We start from the raw sequence: 22,013 nt of genomic DNA on the forward strand, positions 1-22,013 counted from the left end.
CAACAGTAAAAGGAACCACAGGATTTAAAAAAAAATTATCATAGGTAAGAGACTGCCAAACAGGCCAATGGGAAGCAGCTAGGTCACTCTCTGTACTTAGGTTCAATAAAAAGTGTATATAGGCAGATTTTAGTCGTATGATTTCTAAAATATTATTTTCAAGGCAAATTAATTATGTTAGAAACACTACATGAACATTTGGTTGGTTGACTTGTATTCAATTTCAAAAAGATTTACTTATGTCAACCACTAATCTGCTTAAGCCACAGTCTTTAATTATGGTTGCTACTTGCCTTGGAGAGGAGCTCTATTCAAACCACTCACTCATAGGTGACACTGCTAGCTGTATGATAAGCAAATGGTATTTATGTTGACATAAGCAGTTACGCCAGCTTCGACAGTAACATGGAAACCTGCAGGACTGACACTTGAAAGTTTCCATGCATTTCTGCGATTTTTTCATGTCCAGAGCTTTCATTATGTTTCATTTCTATATAAAAAAGCAGTAGTTGGCACAAAATATGAACTGCAACACCTTCTAGATATTATATATATGTGTGTGTGTGTATATATATATGTATATATATATATATATATATATATATATATATATATATATATATATATATATATATACATGAACAGGAAAAAAATGGCTTCAGAGAACGCGTCAGGTCAGCTAACTTTGCATGCTGCATTCGTGAAAGTTTAAAAGTTATTCATAAGTAATAAATTACTCTTGACAAATGCTTCAGTCATTTTTTGGGGGCAGTAATTGTTAACTGTAATCAATTGCATTATTAAGGAAGTAAATCCTAATCGATTACTTTTGTAATGCGTACAAGCCTTGTCCCATCTTGCGCTGCTAGTTGAATCCAATATAATGTATGCTTTCAGTGTGAATTTGACTGCTTGGTAGTCCGTGTTCTTCTCACACTGACTTCTGATTATCAAAAGGTTGGACTTCGAATCAATATGGGAAGCATAGAGCCATTCTGGGGCTCTTGTATGTAATAATGCGCTTGTGTGATGCATTTTGCCTTTCTCTTTTCCTTCTTCTTGGTGGGCCTACACACACCCTCTTCAGGTGGGTGGGCAAGGTGTCCATTTCAGAATATAAATGCCTATCTGGGCTTCTATTTTATTATTTTATTATTTTTTTATTGTATCTTTTCATGGAAACAGCAACAGAGTTGAATATTAATATAGATAACCGCATATAACAAACTATATTTAACAAAGCGTATCTAAAACTTCACCAGTCGTGCTTTATTTGAACGAGCATCAAACCACTATACCGAAACTGAAAATTCAACATGCAATATCTGTTATAATAAAGCAAGTATAGTATTTGTTCACTCGATTATCAAGACATATATTGTGGCAGGAAAATTGTCTAATGTTGTGCAAGAGTAATTCTGAATAATACCAGGTGTTGCATTCTGAATGTTGCTCGTATCTTGGCCAGCTGCTCAGCTTCGTTGGCCTGCTACTTTCAAACCAACATGCTGATCTTGTGTAATCGCACAGATGGCATGATTGTATTTTAACAAGCATCCAAAGGGAATGTTTGTAATTTAGCATTGCTCACACAACACATATTGCCGTGGCAAGCTCACGCACCACATATTGCCGGGCAAGCCCCCCACCCCCCGGCTACAGGCTTAGATATAACATAGATTTTTGTTATGTCAGATGCAACTTCTATCATAGTACAGACTTAAAGGGGCACTAAAGAGAAAAAAGACTTTTCTTATATGAGTAAATTGCTCTTGTACAATTCCAAAATTACCACATTTGTTGTGGGGAGATGCTTGGTAAGTGGAGAAAACGCGCAAAAATGAAGCGCGGTGGCAATGCGACCTTGAAATTCCTGCACCAAACGCTGTGACGTCATAAATTTTGGTGGCATTTGCTATGTCCTAGGTAGTTCTAAACCATTAAAAATGAAGTACATTGACCTCTGAGGAGGCCATAGACTTAACATACCAAGTTTCAGAAAGTTTAATTGAGCAAATGTCGCCAAAATATGAAAAATAGACTTTGAAATCCAGGACGTCATGCGGAGATTTTGGCGCAAAATTTAACAATAAAGCTTTGACCTTGATTTTCTCCTCTATTAATAAACCTATGACGGTGAAATTAACAACTTTAGAGTTCTCAGAGTACAAAATATCAATCTAAACTGATTTGTTGTTCCCCTTTAGCGTCTCTTTAACAACAAGATTCAGAGAGCAGCATCCGTAGTAGGAGGCTCTATTCCTGTGGGCTGCTGGATGCTGCCTGCTCTGCGTTGTCATCCTGAGGAGATGAGTCTGGGGAGGCCAGCTTGGGCAGGCTGCGAACAGCTGCAGTTTTGCGGATGGGTCCCTTTCGGGGGTCAATGATTCGTTGGTCCGGCTGGATGTTGCTGCGAGAAGTACGTCTGCTAGCATTAACGTCATGACAACATGTCGGATAGTGCAACAGCAAGTAATGGTCGAAAATGAGACATGCCAACCTGCTTATGAAATAAGCTCAGTCTTTGAATGTATTAACTGAATGTGGTGATCACTGTTATTGTGATATAGGTGGCTGGTCAGCAGTGGCAGTTACACAATGTGTGTAACGATGTAAGTAAGCCAGGTTTATTCCTTCACGTGCAATATGTTCATGGAGTTAACTCCACATTTGCACTGTTCAGTACTTACGATGCGATTATATTTCGCGTGATGAAGCAATGATGTATGACATAGGAATATGACCTTTGCACTGGGACATTGTAAAATGCCCTACAAAGACAGCTAAAAGGAGCAAGCAGGCATATATCTGAAGATACTGATGTGTGCACACTCAAAAAACGCAGGATGTAGCGCTACTGTGTTTCAGCTAACATGCCTCCCTCGTGCTTTGAATCCTTTTCCAAGTAGATGTATCTCTAAAAGCAGTGTATTTACCAGGCCAGGCTACTTGCACTTGTAATAACTGCAGACAAATGTGCTGGACCTATTCCTCTAACTCCTATATTCAATCTGGACTATATCAACTGATATAATAACTGACAGCTGACTGTGGCTCGGTGTAATATTTCTGCTGAATGTGTTTGTTTGCCATATTGGGACAATTGACAGTGCCGCCTGTGATGACAGTGGCAGCGAAGGTATCTTCAAACATGTTCTTTGGCACTGTCCTCACTAGATCATGCAACGACAGTTGCTCATGACTACATAGTACACCTCAACAACCAGCTACTCTGGGAGCAGAAAGTTTTGGAATGCCAGCCCATGTTGACCTCACACCAACAAACTATCACAAAAGTTCATCAGTTAGAGCAACTTTGCTGAACTATTATAACACAACCACATTTCTTTTTCCGTGTCTGTGCCTGTATGCTCTTGCTTTTCTTCATACACATGTGCTTCTCTACCTGCTTTCAACATTGGGGCACCAAACAGGATGTTTGTTTATAGTTAACCTTGCTGCCTTCTATGTCTCATTTCTTTCTCTTTCTTCCTGGAAATAGTGGAGGTTTTGCAGTGGAACCTATGGCAACACTAGGCAGCTTACATTCAAGACGGATCCTTTTCTTTTTTTAAACTTTCTCGGCAGTTGCTGTAGGAGATACTTACAGATACTTGAGGTGCCTTGGACATTTACCCAGGAGCAGATTAGGGTCGGTCATGTCGACGATCTTTATGCGGTTTCGGAGTGACTCCAAGTTTAGCATAGCGTCGGTAATTTCAGTCATGTAGGCCTTTCTGGTGTCGTTGAACTTGTGAAATGCCTGCGGGAAGACAAGTGCCTGTTGTGAAAGGACTAAAGCACAAAACAAGTGACAAAAGATGAACGAAGTACAGTGAGAAAACTGAAATCGCCCAACCTTTGATTCTTGATCCAACTTCCACTCAGTGTCACGTATCTCGTTGTACACAGAGTTTCTATCTTTCTCTAGCTGTTTCAGGTATCGTACCAGCTGATTCTAGAAAATGAGAGAAAAGAAAGAAGCTATACATTTCAGCTATACATCTTGTGTTGAACTTGCACAGTATGGTAACAGCAGGCTCTGTAAACTCACATTGCCATGTTCTCGTGAGTTTCTTTGCGAAATGCACGCTATCCTTGTTCACTACAGTATTGCCTGCTGTGGCCTCCAAATTATACACGTATACGCTATCCCTTCCAAAGGGTGCATGAAACTATGGTACCAATTTCGAAGCATTCATTCTGCACAATAGCTCACCAGTGAAAATTTCTGGAGGCTGTGTTAAGCTACATTAGATTGTGCCATCAAGATGATGAGGATGATGGCCTGTCGACAATATTGTGAGAAGGACGACAGAAATGATAAACGCCTAGAAGAAAGGACAGACTGTCGCATAAAACTTAATTTCGAGCTTTTAAAGTGCTATCACAGTACATTCAAGCCTCGTTTTAATGAAATAAAATGCCTTCTTTATATATATATTCCTTATTTATTTATAAACATGTGTTCATTATGTGCTTATTATGTATGTGAAACAATCAAAATTTACTTTTGTACGGAATCATCAGTCAACTTTGCAACAAAAGTGCACGTGTGACATCATGTGGATGCACGCCATGCTTCACGCAGATACGGATCTTGGGAAGAAGCAAAAACAAGGTAGCACGGGAAATTTCGGAGGTGTTTTTCATAAAGAAGAGGGGTAGTGATTTTATAAGCGAAACTTTAATAAACCTGTATGAATCGGAAGTGCGGCATCTAGAAAGTCTTCGGTAGCGTGATTAAGTAGACAAAGGCACAAGCACATTGCGCATGCGTTGGTGAAAAGTGGATTTAGTATTAGCTTTTATTAGTCGAGGAATAAACAGTTGTAAGTGAGCGCCCGTCCTGTCTATGTGTTCCTTCGTCTTTCTGTGTGGTCTTGATTTCGGCGCGAAGTTGACTATTGATTCTAGACATGCACCAACTAGCCCAGCAGTGAGTTCTACTAGAGTATATTACTTTTTGTACATCCAATAATTTCTTATGTTGAAGTCTGATGTACTCATTAAGAAAAAAAGAAACGTTCTGACACCAAGCAGCATCGGCATGCTTTTACCTTCAAAGCTTGCAAAAAAATTTCACCACCTCTCACTAAAGGGAACCATGTGGGGATGCGAAGGAGCACATAGATCGACTTAAAGTTCTGTTCATCAAGGGCACCTTGCCCGATTTTAATGCGTCCTTGCATGTGGAGCACACCACGAATTCACTGTAGTTGCTGTTGCTGTTACTCGTCCCGAACTCTTGTTGGAGCACGCCACACGGGTTCATCGCGCATCTGCAGAAACTCGTTCCCTGGCACCACCATGTGATTGCTGAGAGACTGTAAGGGGGAGAGGTCACAGCGTCTTACCCAGCCCCTTACACAGGCCCGAACGCACTAGCACGTGCCAGCACACATGGTTTTGTCTGTGTTACGCCATGCTAGGACAGCATACGGCAGCCCGGGCCCCTAAAGTGCTCTGCACGTATCATCGTACAGGCAGTCGAAGAACAAAACGAAGAAGACTTCTCCTTGGCACGAGTGCACGCTCTGCACGTATCATCATCAAGATGGTCGAAGAGCAAGACGAAGAAGACTTCTCGTTGGCGCGAGCGCGCGCTCAATATGTTACAGATGCCTATGGTAGGTTTAATAAAGAGGACGGTCGCCAACGGAACTACGGACAAAGCCCAGCGCAAAAGCTGTTTCGCATCTAAAAAAAAAATTTTTCGCAAAGCCCTTGCAAGTTTGCAGTGCACTGTAGTATGTACTGCAAATACAGTGTTGTGCATCTCTTACAGGGTACAATAAAAACATACACGGAACTTCAGCTCTTTTGCTGAAGCTATACCCTATAAACACTTAGAGTTGACTAAACATCTCAATAGGTGCAAAAGTTCCACTTGCCTCTGTCAGGCTGTCCAAGTCAAGATCAGCGAGATACTCGGTCAGGCCTGTACAGAAAACAGGAAACCACTTATAGCTTCAGCAAAAGTAACAAACTTGCATTCAGTTGGGTATTTAAGACAAAGCAGGAAATGGCATGTTAAATTGCTGCTAGAGCTAGGAGCATTCCTTCTATGGTACTTCCCAAGCTGCAGAAAGAGGCACGAAGAAAACAGCAACATTATGAAAAACTGCATAACATATTTAATAAGAATAAATTACTGAACACATGGAGGCCGAGCAATGACTTTGCAAAGGACTACACGAATGCCATTTGCACAGTTGAAGAGCTTATCAACTCTTTTCTTCAGTAGTGCTCTGTGCAGCTAGACCTCAAGTGATGAGATCATACACTTCTTTAATATCCAGTTTACTGATATTCATTAAAAGTACTAAGGACCTCAAATGTCTGTTCAAATTGTTCAAGCTGAGTAAAAAGTTGGATGAATAACAAGAGTTAAAATCAAGCACCAAGCTTGTGTGTATGTGCATGCAGGGCCGTATCTAAAGGGGGGTTGAGGGGGTTCTGACACCCCCCAAAATTTTTTCACGCTTAACTTTTCGGGTGACACTAAAATATTTGCATGCATTCACAGCGACCACCAGTTGCCAAAGTGAGCCGTTCTACACACAAACACCCCCCGAAAAAAATTCCTGGGTACGGCCCTGTGTGCATGCACAACAATTTTCCTATAAAGTAGAGCACAAGTCCACTTGAGCTTAGATATACAGCATGTAAAAAAAGAAATATCTCCTCTGTCACGTTTCCTGTCACCCAGCTATGCAGCAGACCTGTAGTTTGTGATGCTGGCACCCTAGCTCTTTCGACCCTGTGCAATTCCCTGGCATTACATAAACCAGCACTTGAAGTGGCAGCAGAGTGAGAGCTGCACATTGGGTAAACCTTCTACATGAGTTAATATCTAGCCACTGCTGGGTTCAGTGGTGGAAAGAAGAGAGGCAGTTTCATTGTTCACATGCGATATCAAATGTATCAGTGATGCCTTGGGTTAGAGGCACCACCTTATGATGGTGTTAGTCATCATATGGAGCCTGAATTTCAAAAGTAGGCACATTTTGACCATTCATGCCATCTGCACTTTGTACAAGCTATGGAGTAGCATTACTCAGCTCAAAGCCAAAGGCTTGAACTCAGAATGCAAAAAATACATGTGTGCTTGCAACAGATTTAGGCAACATTAAAGAACCCCGTAAATGGTGTGCCTCCACTACAAAAAGCCTATTTAAAACAATCAGCATAAACACTATATGTGCCAAAATGGCTGAATTCAGCCACTTCATAAAAATGAATAGAGCACATATGTGCTCTATTAATTGTATCACTTTAAGTGCATGAGTGAGGTTATGAACGTTGCTGCAGTAATCAGATAAAACTAATTTGTTTATGTGCTCACTTACAAATGTACATATTGTCTGTTGTGCATCTGCACGCAAATATGTAGATAATTTTGTTACGGTTTTATCTTCTATGTACACTGGCCAGAAACAGCACAGCAGTATGAGTGCAGATAAAAAAAAATGTTTAGATTAGGTTTTGTGATTTAATAATTTACATGCCAGGTTCTGTATTATATAATATGGAATCTGGCATGTAAATTGATATATAATATATATTTATTCAAAATAATGTATGCATTTTTAAGTGAGCACATGAATAAATTAGCTTTATGTGATTACTGCAGCGCTGTTGATCACCTCATTCATGCATTGAGAATATACAATCAATAGAGAACTTATGTGCTCTATTAACCATTATCGGAAGTTGTTGAAATCAGCTGTTTTGATATATATGCAGTGATGGAAGTGCTGCTCCAATTGCTCCAAACTGCTGCTCTGTGCTGCTCCGAACTGTAATTTTTGTTAGTAAGTGCTCCGAATCTGCTCCGAAATGGCACTGGGAAGCTGAAAACAATGAACTTTAACCGTGTGATCATCCAGCGAGCCTAAACAAAACCAAAAGCAAGCTGTATACTATCATCCTAGTACACCGCATATATACTAGCTGCATACTAGCATTGTCAATATATATCTCATTTAGCAATATATATTTGTACCTGACAAGCAGACTACTTTGGTGAAATGTGTGCGAGATTAGTTCAATATCATACTGATTAATAACTGTCGCTGTTACAAATGTGATGTGTGACTTACATTTATCGCTTTATCAGCTTTTACCTTGTTTATGCCACAAGAACACGCATTTTAAGTGCATAGCTAGCTCATTTAGTTGCTTTCTTTTTAATTTTCACTGCAGGCTATTTTGGTGATGTATGAAAATATCAGGTTGTTTTGATCTCGTACCATTTATAAACTGCTTCTTTGGTGATGGTCATATGTGATTGTGGTTACTTTTATCATTTTGCATTCAGCTTTTATATAATTTGTGCCACAAGTACTGGCATTTTAAATACATAGCTCATCTTTCTTAGTGTTCAGTGACCATCCATCTGCTTAATTATGTTTCTTGCAATAACCGAGCTGGTTCCGAAACGTCGGGTTTTTATGTGTCTTCGTAACTTTGGTTGGAGAATAAATATCAGTTATCTCAGTTCACTGATTATTGTATGTGTATTATGTTTAATAATAAATAATAATGTGTGTGAAGTGCTTCAATGATGGTTTAAACTCCAGGATTCGCGCGGAATATTTTGCCGTCAGCTCCAAAAACACCAATTGCTGCTCCAAAGCAGCATGTTTTCTGCTCCAGAATCTGCTCCAAAAAGCAAAATGTCGCGTCCATCACTGTATATGGTATTTATGCGGATTGTTTTAATTGGGCAGTAATGCTGGAACAAGGTTCGAGTACACTGTTGATGCACACTATGGATGACCAAACATTTCTTTGCAGATTGCACTGTTTTTTTTTCCTCGTTCTTTCTTTTTGAAGACCTAAACTTCTCGCTTTCCCTGGATCATGACACTTGCCAAAATGCGTAATTTTTAAAGCAAATAATTTACCTAATAGATGCAATAAACGAAATCAGAAGAAAACAAGCGGTCTTTATAAAAAATTGGAAAAAAAAGCATGAAATCATATATGTTGACCAGTAGTCTTTAATTTTAGACTTAATTCTAAACTTTCTAGTTTTGCTCGGCTTCGTAATCATAACTACAGTTCACTGTAACCATAAATGTATGGCTGTAGCTTTTCCATTTTTTTACCTTCCTTGTTGTTCACACGAGCAGCCTCTGCCCTGCTTCTCAGCCAATCGCGCTGGTGCTCCAATTGCTCGTTCACTTCAACTTGAGTATAATACCGCACCTTCCATTCATCCTCTGTGTGGAAAAAAATACATAAATAAGGTCAGCGAGTACAACAAGAGACAAAACGAACACATAAGAATGTACCAACCGTCACTGACGTCAGCGCTCTGCGACTGAACTTCGAGAGCCTCTACAGTCTTGCAGAGATCGTTGATGCTCTGTTCGAGCATGTGCCTGGAAAAGAAAGTATAGCAGTTATAAACACGCCGCTTGTTCTTCGTTATAACTTCAGAGCGCACTTCATCTTCTCCTCGTTTTCGATTTCGGACTTAAGACGCTTGATTTCAGCGTCGATTTCGGGCGAAAGTCTCATTTCTAAAGTGCGCGACGCTTTCGCCGAGCGAGAAAGCGAATTGTTTGTTGACAGTGACAACCGTTGCTAAGATGATTGTTGCTAGGCGTCATTGGTTGCTAGGCATGTTGCTAGGCACGGTCGTTATGGGATTAACTGCGGGCTGTTATGTAAAAATAACATACTTAATTTAAACAAAATAAAAAGTGGGCAGTAAAATAGTAAATAAAATAATTTAATTTATTAAAATTATTATATATTAGGTAATAGTACAAATATAAAAATCTGTGATAATTTGCTGCGGAGGTCTCTTTTCGGATTATCCCCTCACAGCAGTACGTAGCCACGTTTCGTTCATCGTGGTGTTTTACGTTTATTACGAGAAATATACATCACTCTTTCGTCAAGTTTCTGTAAGATCTCTAGCTATAGTGCTTTAGCATCGGTTTCACTGTGCGGAGAATCGCATGTGCGCGCCTGTCAAGTCGCTGATCTGGCGCACGTGTTGTGACGGCTGGCGTGTGCAGCTAGGCCTCGTTACATACGGCTTTGCTTTGCTCCGTACAGGTTGAACCATGGTGAACACCAAGGGTTACCGGAGAGGAACGAGATACCTCTTTGCGAGGGGCTTTAGGAAGCATGGGGTGGAACACCTCTCCACATACCTGCGGGTCTACAAGAGGGGAGACTATGTAGACATCAAGGTGAGTGCGGGTGCCGGCATTGAACATTTCACGTCCCGGCCTGTTTTGCCGTCTCTCGATGCAGCATCTTGGAATAATTTTCACGACGTTGATGAGCTGTCGCTGCCGTACTTAAAGCGGTGAACGCTTTCTTGCCATCACTTTTCATTTTCGTCCCGCGCACGCGCTTTCTTAGTTCACGCATGAACGCAAGGGGCTTTGTGATGCCAGGAACGGGCCTGCACTCACTGCGAAAAAGTGGAGATTTCTTCCGGAAGGGGGTACTTCTTCTGGCACATAACATGCTTTTGTTTTGGCGACTATAAACTAGTGTGTGTATAGCTATATTACTAGTAGTCTTCATTAAAATGCTTTAATCACTTATCTGTGCGGGCAGCAGGAAATTCTGTTACTAATTGTAAATGCATAATCGCAGTAGACGGCTGCGATACTGATAGCTACCACAATTCCGGATATCAAAGTAGATCATTATGAAGATTTGATAATCACAGTGGCCAAAGTAACCATGGTAACTGAGGTCGGCCAAAAATATAAAAGTGTACCGTTCCCCACTGGTATTCTAAATTCGGGATGAGTCTTTTCCAAGCCACACTGCCTCTGCCGTTAGTTTGTTTGAAAGTGCGAATTGGAATTTAGTCCAGTTAATTATGTGACTAGCTTTTGGTAAATTCCAATAATTCAGTTATTAGTTAAATGTTAGAAAGTGCTTAATTGGGCCTATGGCCAGCAGGCTAGTTGCTAATATTAAACAATTGGGATTGGGACAGGCTGCTAGGAGAAATTAATGAAACACACCAATAGACACTTCAGATATGTTAAGGTGTATGCAGTCACAACATAATTACGAATTGCTCATCATTATTCATTCCTCAGATTGATTAATAAATTTTCAGTGAGTAAAAATGTTAGATGCTAAACAGGGCTTAAAGTGCGCCCTAATTAATGCTGATCTGCATCTTTTATGGCATGTAGTGTGTTGTCACAGACCATGGACTGCAACTGTTAAAGCATTGAGGTGTGAGTCTGTTGACTGAAATCTTATTTTCTGTATGCTTTAGAAAGGAGCCTTCAATAAATGTTCTAGAATGGTGTATCAAGTGGTCTACCACTGAGATAACTGTTTAAAAATGTCATTGCTTTTTTACACATGAGGGCTGATGTAGGTAATTTGGGAGCATAAAAGTAAATCTAATAGAAATTGTGGCTTTGTAGCATTTAGGTAAATAAATGTTGTGTGTTAGTTATACACAACTTGCAAGTGACGTCAGTTCCTGTCTTCTGTCTGCCATCACCGATCCAATGGAGCACATATATAGCACATATGTCTCAGTGACCGTGCCGTGTTTATGTTCATATGGCGGATTGTTTGGCGTAGTACACGTGTTCTTATCATTTGCCTTGCGCTTATGCTGAAGGATCGTTCAGGGAAATTATGCAGCCTGCAGTGAAGCAGTGTTGACTGGGGAACTCTGATCCTAAAGGGGTATTCAGACGGGGGAGGAATGCTCGGGGGAGACGGGGGGGTTGCGGATCACGTGACCACGATGTCACGGATTAGCGAGTGGGCGTGACCCCCCCCGCGCCTCCTCACGTTTTCCCCGAAAGGACAAACAATCCCCCGGAATTTCTGGCTCTTGTTTGGCCACATTGTTGCACTTGCTCCTGCAGAGAGCGGCAGTGGGTGTCCAGTCTGCAGTTGGGGTCATCTGTAGCTGGGGTCATCGTCGTCAGCAGCTGGTGAAACGGGCGGTACAAGCCACAGGAGTAGTCTGGTAACACTGGTCTCCCCCTCCGTTCGCCCCGTCCGTGTGAGTGGGGGGCATTTGTGGCGACTTCTCCTCGCGAGTTGACGTCACTAGGCTCCGCCTTTACCCCCCGAGCATTTCTCCCCCGTCTGAATACCCCTTTAATGTCTGCAGTGTCAGAGTTCATGGTGTCGCACATAACGGGTGAAACAACTTTGCATGAAATTTGGAAACATAACTTGCTTGTTATGAACTGACGCCTGCACACATGAACGTTGTTCAATGTCTTGAGGTCCTTCCTGTTTATGCGCGCATAAGCCATGCGCCCTGCTTCTCGGACAGTTCTTTTGTGTGGTCGCACGGGTTTGTGATCACGTTTGGCAAACAGTACGTCCCCGCATCTGGTTCTTTTTTAATCTGATTTACTCTTATTTCTCGTATGGTGTTGACGGGAAATGCGAGAGCCGCACAGCTTGACTCTGTGTCGTCGGCTGCCATGTGCTCGGTAATGGCGGGCCATGCCGAGATCGTATCCCAGAGTTCCGCAGTGTGGCGTACTTGCAAGTTATGTATTGGTGTGTTTTATTCAGATCATTTGTTGCCTATTTTTGTGCTTAGGTTTTTAACGCCCTGAAAGACATTTGCTCCAACATATTCAAGGGTTTTGAGCATTGGCTGTGAACCTTACTACGCAGGGCAATGGAGCCTTCCAAAAAGGCATGCCACACAAGTTCTACCACGGAAAGACTGGCCGGGTCTTCAATGTGACTCCCCGCGCCCTTGGTGTTACTGTCAACAAGCGTGTCAGGTATGCTGCTCTGTTATTTGTGTTTGTAACGCACAGCAAACTGCCTTGCCGTGTGAAGGAGGGAACAGTTGAAGTCATGCGAACAGTTTTTGATGCAGGCATCGCGTCATCCCCAAGCGCATCAACGTGCGTGTTGAGCATGTGAAGCACTCCAAGTGCCGTCAGGACTTCCTGGAGAGGGCAAAGAAGAACCGTGAGCTCCGTGCTGAGGCCAAGAAGGCTGGAATTCGGATCTCCTGCAAGCGACAGGTGTTTTTTTTTTTTTTTTTTTTTGCATGGTTTTGTGCAATCTTGCTTGGAGTGCAACTAGTGGCATTATGGAGCTGTAGCTTGCAAGTGAACCAATGTTTATGACAGGACTATCTAAACATCTCTCGTGAACTGGTTTGCCATGGTTGTTGCTTCAGTTAGACTTACTTCTAGAAACTTTAAGCTTGCAGAAAAAATTGCTTCAGCTAGAGTTCCTTCCAGAAACTTTAAGCTTGCGGAAAGAAAATAAACGGGAAAACAATGACTGGGGGGGGGGGGGGGGGGGTCAAATTACCTTCACGTCTGCAGACCGGTGACTCTGATGCTAGCAGGTCCATGACCCGCAACACTATCTGCTCCAATATAAGTTTCATTTTGCTCATCAGTCGTGCTTTTCTTACGTTGTGGCTACTGGACCAGCCATTTAAGGGGGGACGCGGCTTTCGTATCGCGCAAAATGGCAAAAAAATCGATTTTTTGAAAATCACATTTTCAGTTTCTGTAGCCCTTTTTCTATCTGATTCCAAAATATCTTCACTGAAAACCACCTAGAAGTGCTTTAAAAAATTTGTTACACGTGCCGAGTTGGCGAAAATTATTGTGGAGATCGCAAAAAAACGGTGGTTTTCAAAAAAGTCTTGCTCCGCAACGGCACAACCGGGCGCCGTCATTTTGAGCTCGCCGTAAAGAACATTTCTTCGTTTTCGAATTCCCCGCCTCAGCTGGCTCCTCCCTTTGAAAACAAGCGCACAAAAAGCAAATCTCTGAAGGTCGTTTCGAGGCCTCCGATTGGCCGCGTCCGCCATGTTGCTCCAGCACGCCTCGTCATTGGTCCGATGCTCGCTCCGAGAGGACAGCCGTCTGCTGCTTACGCGTCGCGATGTTACCTGATGTTACGACTGCCGAAAATCGCGCTACTTAGTGACGCGTTCACTCGTCCTGTGTGCACGGGTCGACGATAATTTAGAATATGATTACCCTGTAGTTTGACAGCTGCAAGCGGAAGCGCAGTCATCAGTGTACGATAGACGATAGCGTGCCGCGCTCGTCGCGAACATCGCAGATGCGCGTCTCGGGTAGAAGTTCAGCTTGTCAGCACTTTGTACTCCGAGACGAATAACTTCGCGCTACTACTCTTTGTACTCGCGATCGAACATGACTTGCTTTGAAACATCGGGCACCGCGGCCACGCACACCGCGACCGAGCTTACTGCTCGGAGTCGTGGCTAGGCCTAACTCCGCTCACGGCGCTGGTTTACGAGACGAATCCGAACTTTGCGGGCAAGGACATCGCGCTAGCGGACAAGCCGCACTGTGCTTCGTCACAAGCAGCAAATCGCATCGTCCGCTGGCTCCTCGAAAGTGCGGATGGACATTTTACGAATCGCGGACCTCCCGGCCAAGCTCGTCGCGCATTACCGCTCGGAACAGCGGCTAGCAATTTCGCGCGTCGGCGCCGCAAAATGCGAGACCAAGCACGTTATGTGCGCCGATGTTTCGTCGCCGCGGCTAGGAGCATTGTGCATTGTCACCGAATGCCGCCAGCCAGCATATCGTGCGCCGACTTCCCGGACCCCGCGGCCGAGTACATCGGCTTGAAAGAAAGCGCTGGTGACGCAATTTAGGCACGTTTGGATTCGTGCTTGGTATCGCCGCTAGCTCTGATGAATCTTCGAAAATAACGAATGCCTCGCAAATTACCGTTTCCGCGACCGAGTGGATGATGAAACGCATCACAGGCGGGGTTTGCAAATGAGCGTGGCGTGTGTGAAGCAGGGAGTTGAATTTATATCTGACCAACTCGCGTTATTGAATAAACTGCTCAGATATTTGATCCCAGAAATGTTTGCAATAACTGTGCCAATTTTCATCAAAACCTACGAAGGAATAAGAAAGTTGGTACTGAATGCCCCTACCTTAATTTTATTCAGAAGGTCACTGGAAAGAATGACCTCCGGTACGCATGCATTGTTTGTGATGAAGACAGTGATACTTCCCACACTCTGAAGAAAGAACATACAGATTTATTCCACTGGCTAAAGAAGACTGTATAAATCATGTCAAAGAGGGGATGGGTACAGCTCTCCAACACGTGTCAAGAAGCAAGAAGGATAGACTAGGAGGATGGGGCAGCCTGACTGAAGACCTGATTAAAAGACTGACTAGTTGTTATGGCATGGCTATCCGTGACAACATTGGCCTGACGCAGGACTTGATCAAAAGGCTCACCAGCTATTATGGCCTAGCACTGCGAAGCAACACGGACGTCGAAGATATGAAGAAAGCAGTGATGGCCACCTTTCATAATGTTTCATCGACAGATGCAGAACCTCATCAAGAGCTCTGTCCTTCCGGTGCCCGCAGCTGGTGCAGGCACCGTGCAGTAGAGGCAGAGGGGAAGCCACAACTTCCACACACGTATAACCTGCCCAACAAAGTTGTTGAAACGTTGCGGCCAGTGTACCAACGCCTGTCTGACCCTCTACTGCAGGCTCATTGCAGTGGCAACAAGACACAAAATGCCGCTGAAAGCCTTCACTTGGTGATTTGGTCACTAATTTCTAAGCAGCAGCATGCCTCCCACTTCACTGTGGAAGTAGCAGTCCATGAGGCAGTTGCTAGGTACAATGCAGGCAACTTTCAAGCTTACACCAAGATTTGTGCTGCAATGGGTGTGCAACCTGGGGCCCTTACCCTCCACAGGGCTGCTAAAAAGACGCTCAGCGAGCAAGGAAGTCATCGCACATGCATGAAGTGAAAGGGCAGAGACGCAAAAGGTTGCCTCTACACAAGAACACCAAGGACTACAGTGCTGGTGCCTTCTAACAAATGTAAACAACTTCGAAAACTTTGATAGGCTTTTTCTCACAAGTGTGTTTTGGACATTGTGCATTGCTCGTGGAAAGAGTAGCACCGGAATGACTGGACCGATTTTGATTCTGTTTCTTTTTCCTGAATCCCTGAACACTGCTTGTGGGTATGACATTCTTCAATTTCTTGTTTATGGCCCAGTTATTTTTCTAGATGATGATTTGTCCATGACACTGTTTCTGACAATGTGTGTCAGCAGCCATGATGATCTCTAAAAAAAAAAAAGAGAATTTACTAAACAATTCTGAGAGTGTCATACCCTGTAGTCTTCTTTTGAGTAAAGATCAACACCATTTGCAGCTTCCTGGCATGTTTTGTTACAGCGCTAGGCTTTCCACAAGCAGACCATATAATTGGACCATGTAGCATGATGTAACTTGAGAACTACTCAAGGTATCATGATGAAACTGCATATTTCCCTATACAAGACACTTATTAGTATGCATGCCAAATTTCATTGCTCTAGGTCAACAAACAAAAAAGTTTTTTTTTCAATGCCACCTCCCCCCTTAATATTAAGGAGAACTAACAGACAATAACGCCAAGGAAAGTATAGGGGGTGTGATCTGTAGTATTTAGAATATAAATGTGAAGAAAGTAAAGTGGACGAAAAGATGACTTGCCGCCGGCAGGGACCGAACCTGCGACCTTCGAATAACGCGTCCGATGCTCTACCACTGAGCTACGGCGGCGGTCATCCTCCCGTCCACTTTGTGGGGTATATATGTTGATTTAAACCTAGGAGTGTTAGTCAGCGCCAATCGCAGCCATGGCGGCGAGTGTGGAACACTCTTTTTTTGCCTATTGGCGTCACGTAGCACGTGATCTTTTTACGAGCTGGCAGCTGACCAATAATCCCTCGCATACTACCTGAAGGCATCAAGTCTGCCAGGACGAGACCCTTGCTATGAATGAAGGAAAGGAGATGATTTTCAAGGGCTCGTTTTATCTTTGTTAGACACAATATTAAGGAGAACTAACAGACAATAACGCCAAGGAAAGTATAGGGGGTGTGATCTGTAGTATTTAGAATATAAATGTGAAGAAAGTAAAGTGGACGAAAAGATGACTTACCGCCGGCGGTCCCTGTTGGCGGCAAGTCATCTTTTCGTCCACTTTACTTTCTTCACATTTATATTCTAAATACTACAGATCACACCCCCTATACTTTCCTTGGCGTTATTGTCTGTTAGTTCTCCTTAATATTGTGTCTAACAAAGATAAAACGAGCCCTTGAAAATCATCTCCTTTCCTTCATTCATAGCAAGGGTCTCGTCCTGGCAGACTTGATGCCTTCAGGTAGTATGCGAGGGATTATTGGTCAGCTGCCAGCTCGTAAAAAGATCACGTGCTACGTGACGCCAATAGGCAAAAAAAGAGTGTTCCACACTCGCCGCCATGGCTGCGATTGGCGCTGACTAACACTCCTAGGTTTAAATCAACATATATACCCCACAAAGTGGACGGGAGGATGACCGCCGCCGTAGCTCAGTGGTAGAGCATCGGACGCGTTATTCGAAGGTCGCAGGTTCGGTCCCTGCCGGCGGCAAGTCATCTTTTCGTCCACTTTACTTTCTTCACATTTATATTCTAAATACTACAGATCACACCCCCTATACTTTCCTTGGCGTTATTGTCTGTTAGTTCTCCTTAATATTGTGTCTAACAAAGATAAAACGAGCCCTTGAAAATCATCTCCTTTCCTTCATTCATAGCAAGGGTCTCGTCCTGGCAGACTTGATGCCTTCAGGTAGTATGCGAGGGATTATTGGTCAGCTGCCAGCTCGTAAAAAGATCACGTGCTACGTGACGCCAATAGGCAAAAAAAGTGTTCCACACTCGCCGCCATGGCTGCGATTGGCGCTGACTAACACTCCTAGGTTTAAATCAACATATATACCCCACAAAGTGGACGGGAGGATGACCGCCGCCGTAGCTCAGTGGTAGAGCATCGGACGCGTTATTCGAAGGTCGCAGGTTCGGTCCCTGCCGGCGGCAAGTCATCTTTTCGTCCACTTTACTTTCTTCACATTTATATTCTAAATACTACAGATCACACCCCCTATACTTTCCTTGGCGTTATTGTCTGTTAGTTCTCCTTAATATTGTGTCTAACAAAGATAAAACGAGCCCTTGAAAATCATCTCCTTTCCTCCCCCCTTAATGCAACCCTATTTAAAGGGATACTGAACAAAATTTTCGCTGCCGAGATAAATGGCCCAATTGAAAGATTGGGTGCTGAAATTTGTTGAAACAACCTTCATTTCAGCCAGAGACTAGCAGAAAATAATGAATTTAATGCATTTTTCGCAAATTGGCGCGTCTAGCGGCCGCGCCGCGAACTAGAGAGGAAGTGACGCGAAACTCGGCGGATACTGACTCGCCAACCGTGCTCGCTGCAAAATCGCTTACCAATCGACATCGCAAGCCGCCACCCGCTGCCGCGCGTCTCTCTGAAAACGTGTTCTCACGGTCGGGAAGGTGTTCTTGAGAGGAGAGGTGGAGAAAGGGAAGTAACAGGGCAGGAGAGAGCGTGCCGGTTGCCCCCCTCTCGCTGGAGCATTCGACGTCACGGCCGTCGACAAGCGCACTGGCGTGCAGCCGCCGCGCTCTCACAATCCACTAAAAATACAGCCAACTGCTCGAAATTACGTGAAATAAACGCTGTTTATAGGAACAGTGGTGTCGTTCGAGTCGAATGCAAGTGTTTTCGTAGCTTTTTCAAATTTTTGTTCAGTATCCCTTTAAAAAAACATTTTCCAGTGCTTTTTACTGCACTTTTGTTCACTGTTGCAATTATTTTTGGGCATTTGGCTTCTCACTTTAGAGGGATGCTATATAGAAACACAGTCAGTTTAGACTGATAAATTGTTCATCTAAAACCATTGTGATCTCACGATCACAATTGGGTTAGAAGAGAAAATCTAGCTCAAAGTTCATTTCTAATTAAAGGGACACTAAAGGCAAATAACAATTTGTCAGAGTGAAAGCTCAATGTATGACAACGTCTAAAACAGCAGTATTATCAACAGCAGTGCCCTACTTACCGAGAAATTAAGCTAATGTCTCAACACGATGAGCGCCACGAGTGGGACATTTTGGAAGTGATCCCGATGACGTGGGAGAGTCTGAATACAATTAATCACTAGTAATCATACTAGCTGCAATAAAAAAGAACCTTCCATGCATCAAGAGACGTAATAAAATGCTGGTTTGTTTCTGTTTGATTCATGAAAAAAACCTCTTTGGCGTTGCCATGGGGAACGGCGCACGCGGTTCAAAAGTTCAGTTTTTGCCGTACTGCCGCATGAGTTTTGTACGCTCGTGAAAGTCGCTCTGACAGAAAGTTCGACAAAGTACCGCATGCATGTGATGTTGCCAGATGCCCAAATGGTGCACGCCACCGCGCAGTAAAGGTGGGCAACGTTGCGCATGTCAACAGTGACGTGCGAAATACCACTTTCAGGCGGGTGATTTGAAGTGCGTTGACGCGATGTGGACCACTAAAATGTGATTTTATTTCAAAATAAGCACTTCCTTGGCATAAAAGCAGCACTACGAGGTTTCTGGGCCACTTGTTCAACAATCAACGTCGACTTGATTGTGGATGTCAATGTGATTTCCCAAGTTTAGGCTACATTGGCTCTGTAGAAGTTCCCAAAACTTGCCATGTTCAGTCTATTGCTCCCTTAGAACTAACTGTGGTCCATATTTAGTGACAAATAATTAGCTTGGCCTGAGCAGACACCCTTAAAATTAAAAACGGCATGGTGATCTGGCGGGGGAAATTCCCAAGGGGTTGCAACCGGTCTGTCTTTTTTTCACCTTTACTAGTTTACCAAGCTGTTACCAGCAGTAAAATTGCGCTATTGTGAAATGGTAACTATATACTGATTAGTGATTCTTACGTGAACACAGCGGTTTGGCGCCAAATCGCTGTTTGGCACTCATTGGCCTGAGTTGCCCTTGCGCCATTAAAATCTACCATCATCATCATCACTTTCACTACTGGGAAGTTTTATTAAACTGTGTGCAAGAACAGTATAACGACTCAACACTGACAGTGCGATAGACAAGTGTGAAGATTAAATTATATGCGTGTGTGTGTTTTATTTGCAGCCCCAAGGTCCCAGGCCAGCACACTTTGTGAAGCTCAACGGCAAGCAGGAACCAGAGTTGCTCCAGCCCATCCCATACGAATTCATTGCCTAGACTTCCAAATAAAGCCAGGTCGACTGGGTATTCTGTTTGTTGACTTTTTTGTTGAAACACACCGCTCACGTGTTCCAAATATGGAAACTGCACTCAACAAGGAGCTGATGGCCATGCATTGTGAAAAGTTCATCCACGTTGAAATCTTGAGTGCAAGTTGTGGATGTAACACTTTCTATGCAGTGATTCCACTCCTGCGCCAACTGCGCCAAAGTGCGCCAAATTGTATATACTGCATCATCCTGATAATATCGACGAAAATTGCACCAAACTGCGCCAGGGTCAAGGGTTTGGGGGCGTCTTATCACCGGCAGTCGTATTGCCGGCGCGTGAAAACATGTGCAGTTTGATCTTGGGGCTGTCAAAGTTACAACCACGGACCAAGAGTTTTTACGCTGAATAAACAGCGCTCGCGCATGCTTGCCGAGTAAGCCATGATGCCATGCACGGTGCCGACGCAGCTTCTGTTCTGCAAGTCGGCTTGACAGCAAAACGTGCTCTCCGCTGACGCTCGTGACATCTAAACCACTCGGCAGCGTGAAAGTATGGCGGCGGTTCATCGGCGGACGTCATCTGTTCCAGAAACTCCGCTGATAGCTCGTTTCAAGCGTTGCATGGCACGTAATGAAAGCAATGTTCAGTAATAACTACACGCGTGCCACTAAAATGTCTGTCACTTCTCTTTCTGAACATCGTGGAATGAAGTATGGGATCACTAGCAAAATATATATGGTAAAATATCAAATTTTCCGTGCTTCGCGTCTATGGAAGAGCATGTGAATGGTGGGAACGCATTGACACTTTTCCTCACATATACTTTATCCATGGATTTTCATCCAGAAGACCTTTTTCATAATTCCTTCTACCAGCACATCCGGGTTTGTAATCACTCTGTGGTAAATACCCCTTAAAAGGCCCTGCCCTTTCGAGCTCGTCAATGTTAGTGTTCCAATTCGAATTCTTTGCTTGCTTTTTAAAAGAGTCACAGTTTCACTGTACGGGTGAAGCAATGAATGCGATAGCAAGGATCCGATCTCGCGTAACTGTACAAAACGCTGGTGTGAGAGAGTACGGCCGCTCCAGGGAGAGATGCTCTTTCCGCACCAGCGATCGCGACCGCGCCCTTAGAATCAAAGTTCAAAGTTGCTGCCCTAGCGGCACCCCCCTTCCTCTCGCGTCTTTTCATGCACATTCAAGAAGGGCGGGGCGTTTCCTCTCTGCTTCGATGGCAGGCCTCCGAGCGAGCGGGATGATGTTATCGCATGTGCCCTCTGAGCGACGAAGATGGGCCGGCTCGTTTGTTCCCTGCTTCAGCCGCGTTCGTCGGCCGCACTCGCGCGCTTTTACTCGCGGGAGAACATACGATGTGCGGGGGGATGCTATCAATTTGGACTTTATACGGGACATGATGGCAAAAACCCCTCGAGAGTGTCCAAATAATTGCTATCGCAGTAAAATCTCATCTCGTTAATAAAAACATGCCTCCTGGTCGGAGCAGGCGCAATTGCGTTTTAATATGCGCAGCTGTCAGTAGCGAGCCCATCGCTGACGGCCAACTGTGAAGCAGCTTCGCCATGTTACTCGTTCGCCTCTCGCTTTCCAGGGTCAATAGCTGACAGTTAAAAACACTCAGTTTCGCTTGCAATCAATGCAATACCAAAAAATTGTATTGTTATACGCAGTAAGGCTAGCAGCTAACTCTATTGGATCCGATCTCGCGTAGCTGAACGAAACGCTGGTTTAAGGGAATATGGCCGCTCCAGGAACCGAAGCGGTTTTCGTTTTGTGAGTTCTCTAAACGCGAAGTAGGCATTGAGAGCACAGCAAGTTAACGAGCCGTGTCCTGATGCCTCAAGATAGCGCGCGCCAGCGACTGAGCGCTTCGAGCGATGCCATCCTGCCACCCTTCCCCTG

The 22,013-nt window shown here is 43.8% G+C and overlaps 2 protein-coding genes across 4 annotated transcripts; one reads left to right on the top strand and one right to left on the bottom strand.

The window, feature by feature from the left end:
* Positions 1–1,151: 1,151 nt before the first annotated feature.
* Positions 1,152–9,602, bottom strand: LOC119382757 (coiled-coil domain-containing protein 169). 2 transcript variants are annotated; one of them, XM_037650594.2, is made up of 7 exons: positions 9,458–9,602; positions 9,307–9,392; positions 9,117–9,230; positions 5,895–5,941; positions 3,860–3,958; positions 3,609–3,763; positions 1,152–2,410 (listed from the first exon to the last, which is right to left on the bottom strand). In XM_037650594.2, exons 1-7 carry the CDS (start codon positions 9,529–9,531, stop codon positions 2,257–2,259), a joined length of 729 nt encoding a protein of 242 aa, XP_037506522.1. In that variant the 5' UTR covers positions 9,532–9,602; the 3' UTR covers positions 1,152–2,256. The 2 variants fall into 2 exon arrangements, with proteins under 2 accessions (XP_037506522.1, XP_037506521.1); XM_037650593.2 differs by having other exon boundaries at positions 1,152–2,425.
* Positions 9,603–9,753: 151 nt separating this feature from the next.
* LOC119382758 (60S ribosomal protein L21) lies at positions 9,754–20,127 on the top strand. Of its 2 annotated transcripts, none has more exons than XM_037650595.2 (5): positions 9,754–9,845; positions 10,078–10,214; positions 12,655–12,767; positions 12,866–13,016; positions 20,007–20,127. In XM_037650595.2, exons 2-5 carry the CDS (start codon positions 10,086–10,088, stop codon positions 20,097–20,099), a joined length of 486 nt encoding a protein of 161 aa, XP_037506523.1. In that variant the 5' UTR covers positions 9,754–9,845; positions 10,078–10,085; the 3' UTR covers positions 20,100–20,127. The 2 variants fall into 2 exon arrangements, with proteins under 2 accessions (XP_037506523.1, XP_037506524.1); XM_037650596.2 differs by lacking the exon at positions 9,754–9,845 and adding an exon at positions 9,851–9,923.
* The last annotated feature ends 1,886 nt before the right edge of the window (positions 20,128–22,013 follow it).

The sequence above is a fragment of the Rhipicephalus sanguineus genome, chromosome 2 (assembly GCF_013339695.2).
Source record: "Rhipicephalus sanguineus isolate Rsan-2018 chromosome 2, BIME_Rsan_1.4, whole genome shotgun sequence".
NCBI lineage: Eukaryota > Metazoa > Arthropoda > Arachnida > Ixodida > Ixodidae > Rhipicephalus > Rhipicephalus sanguineus.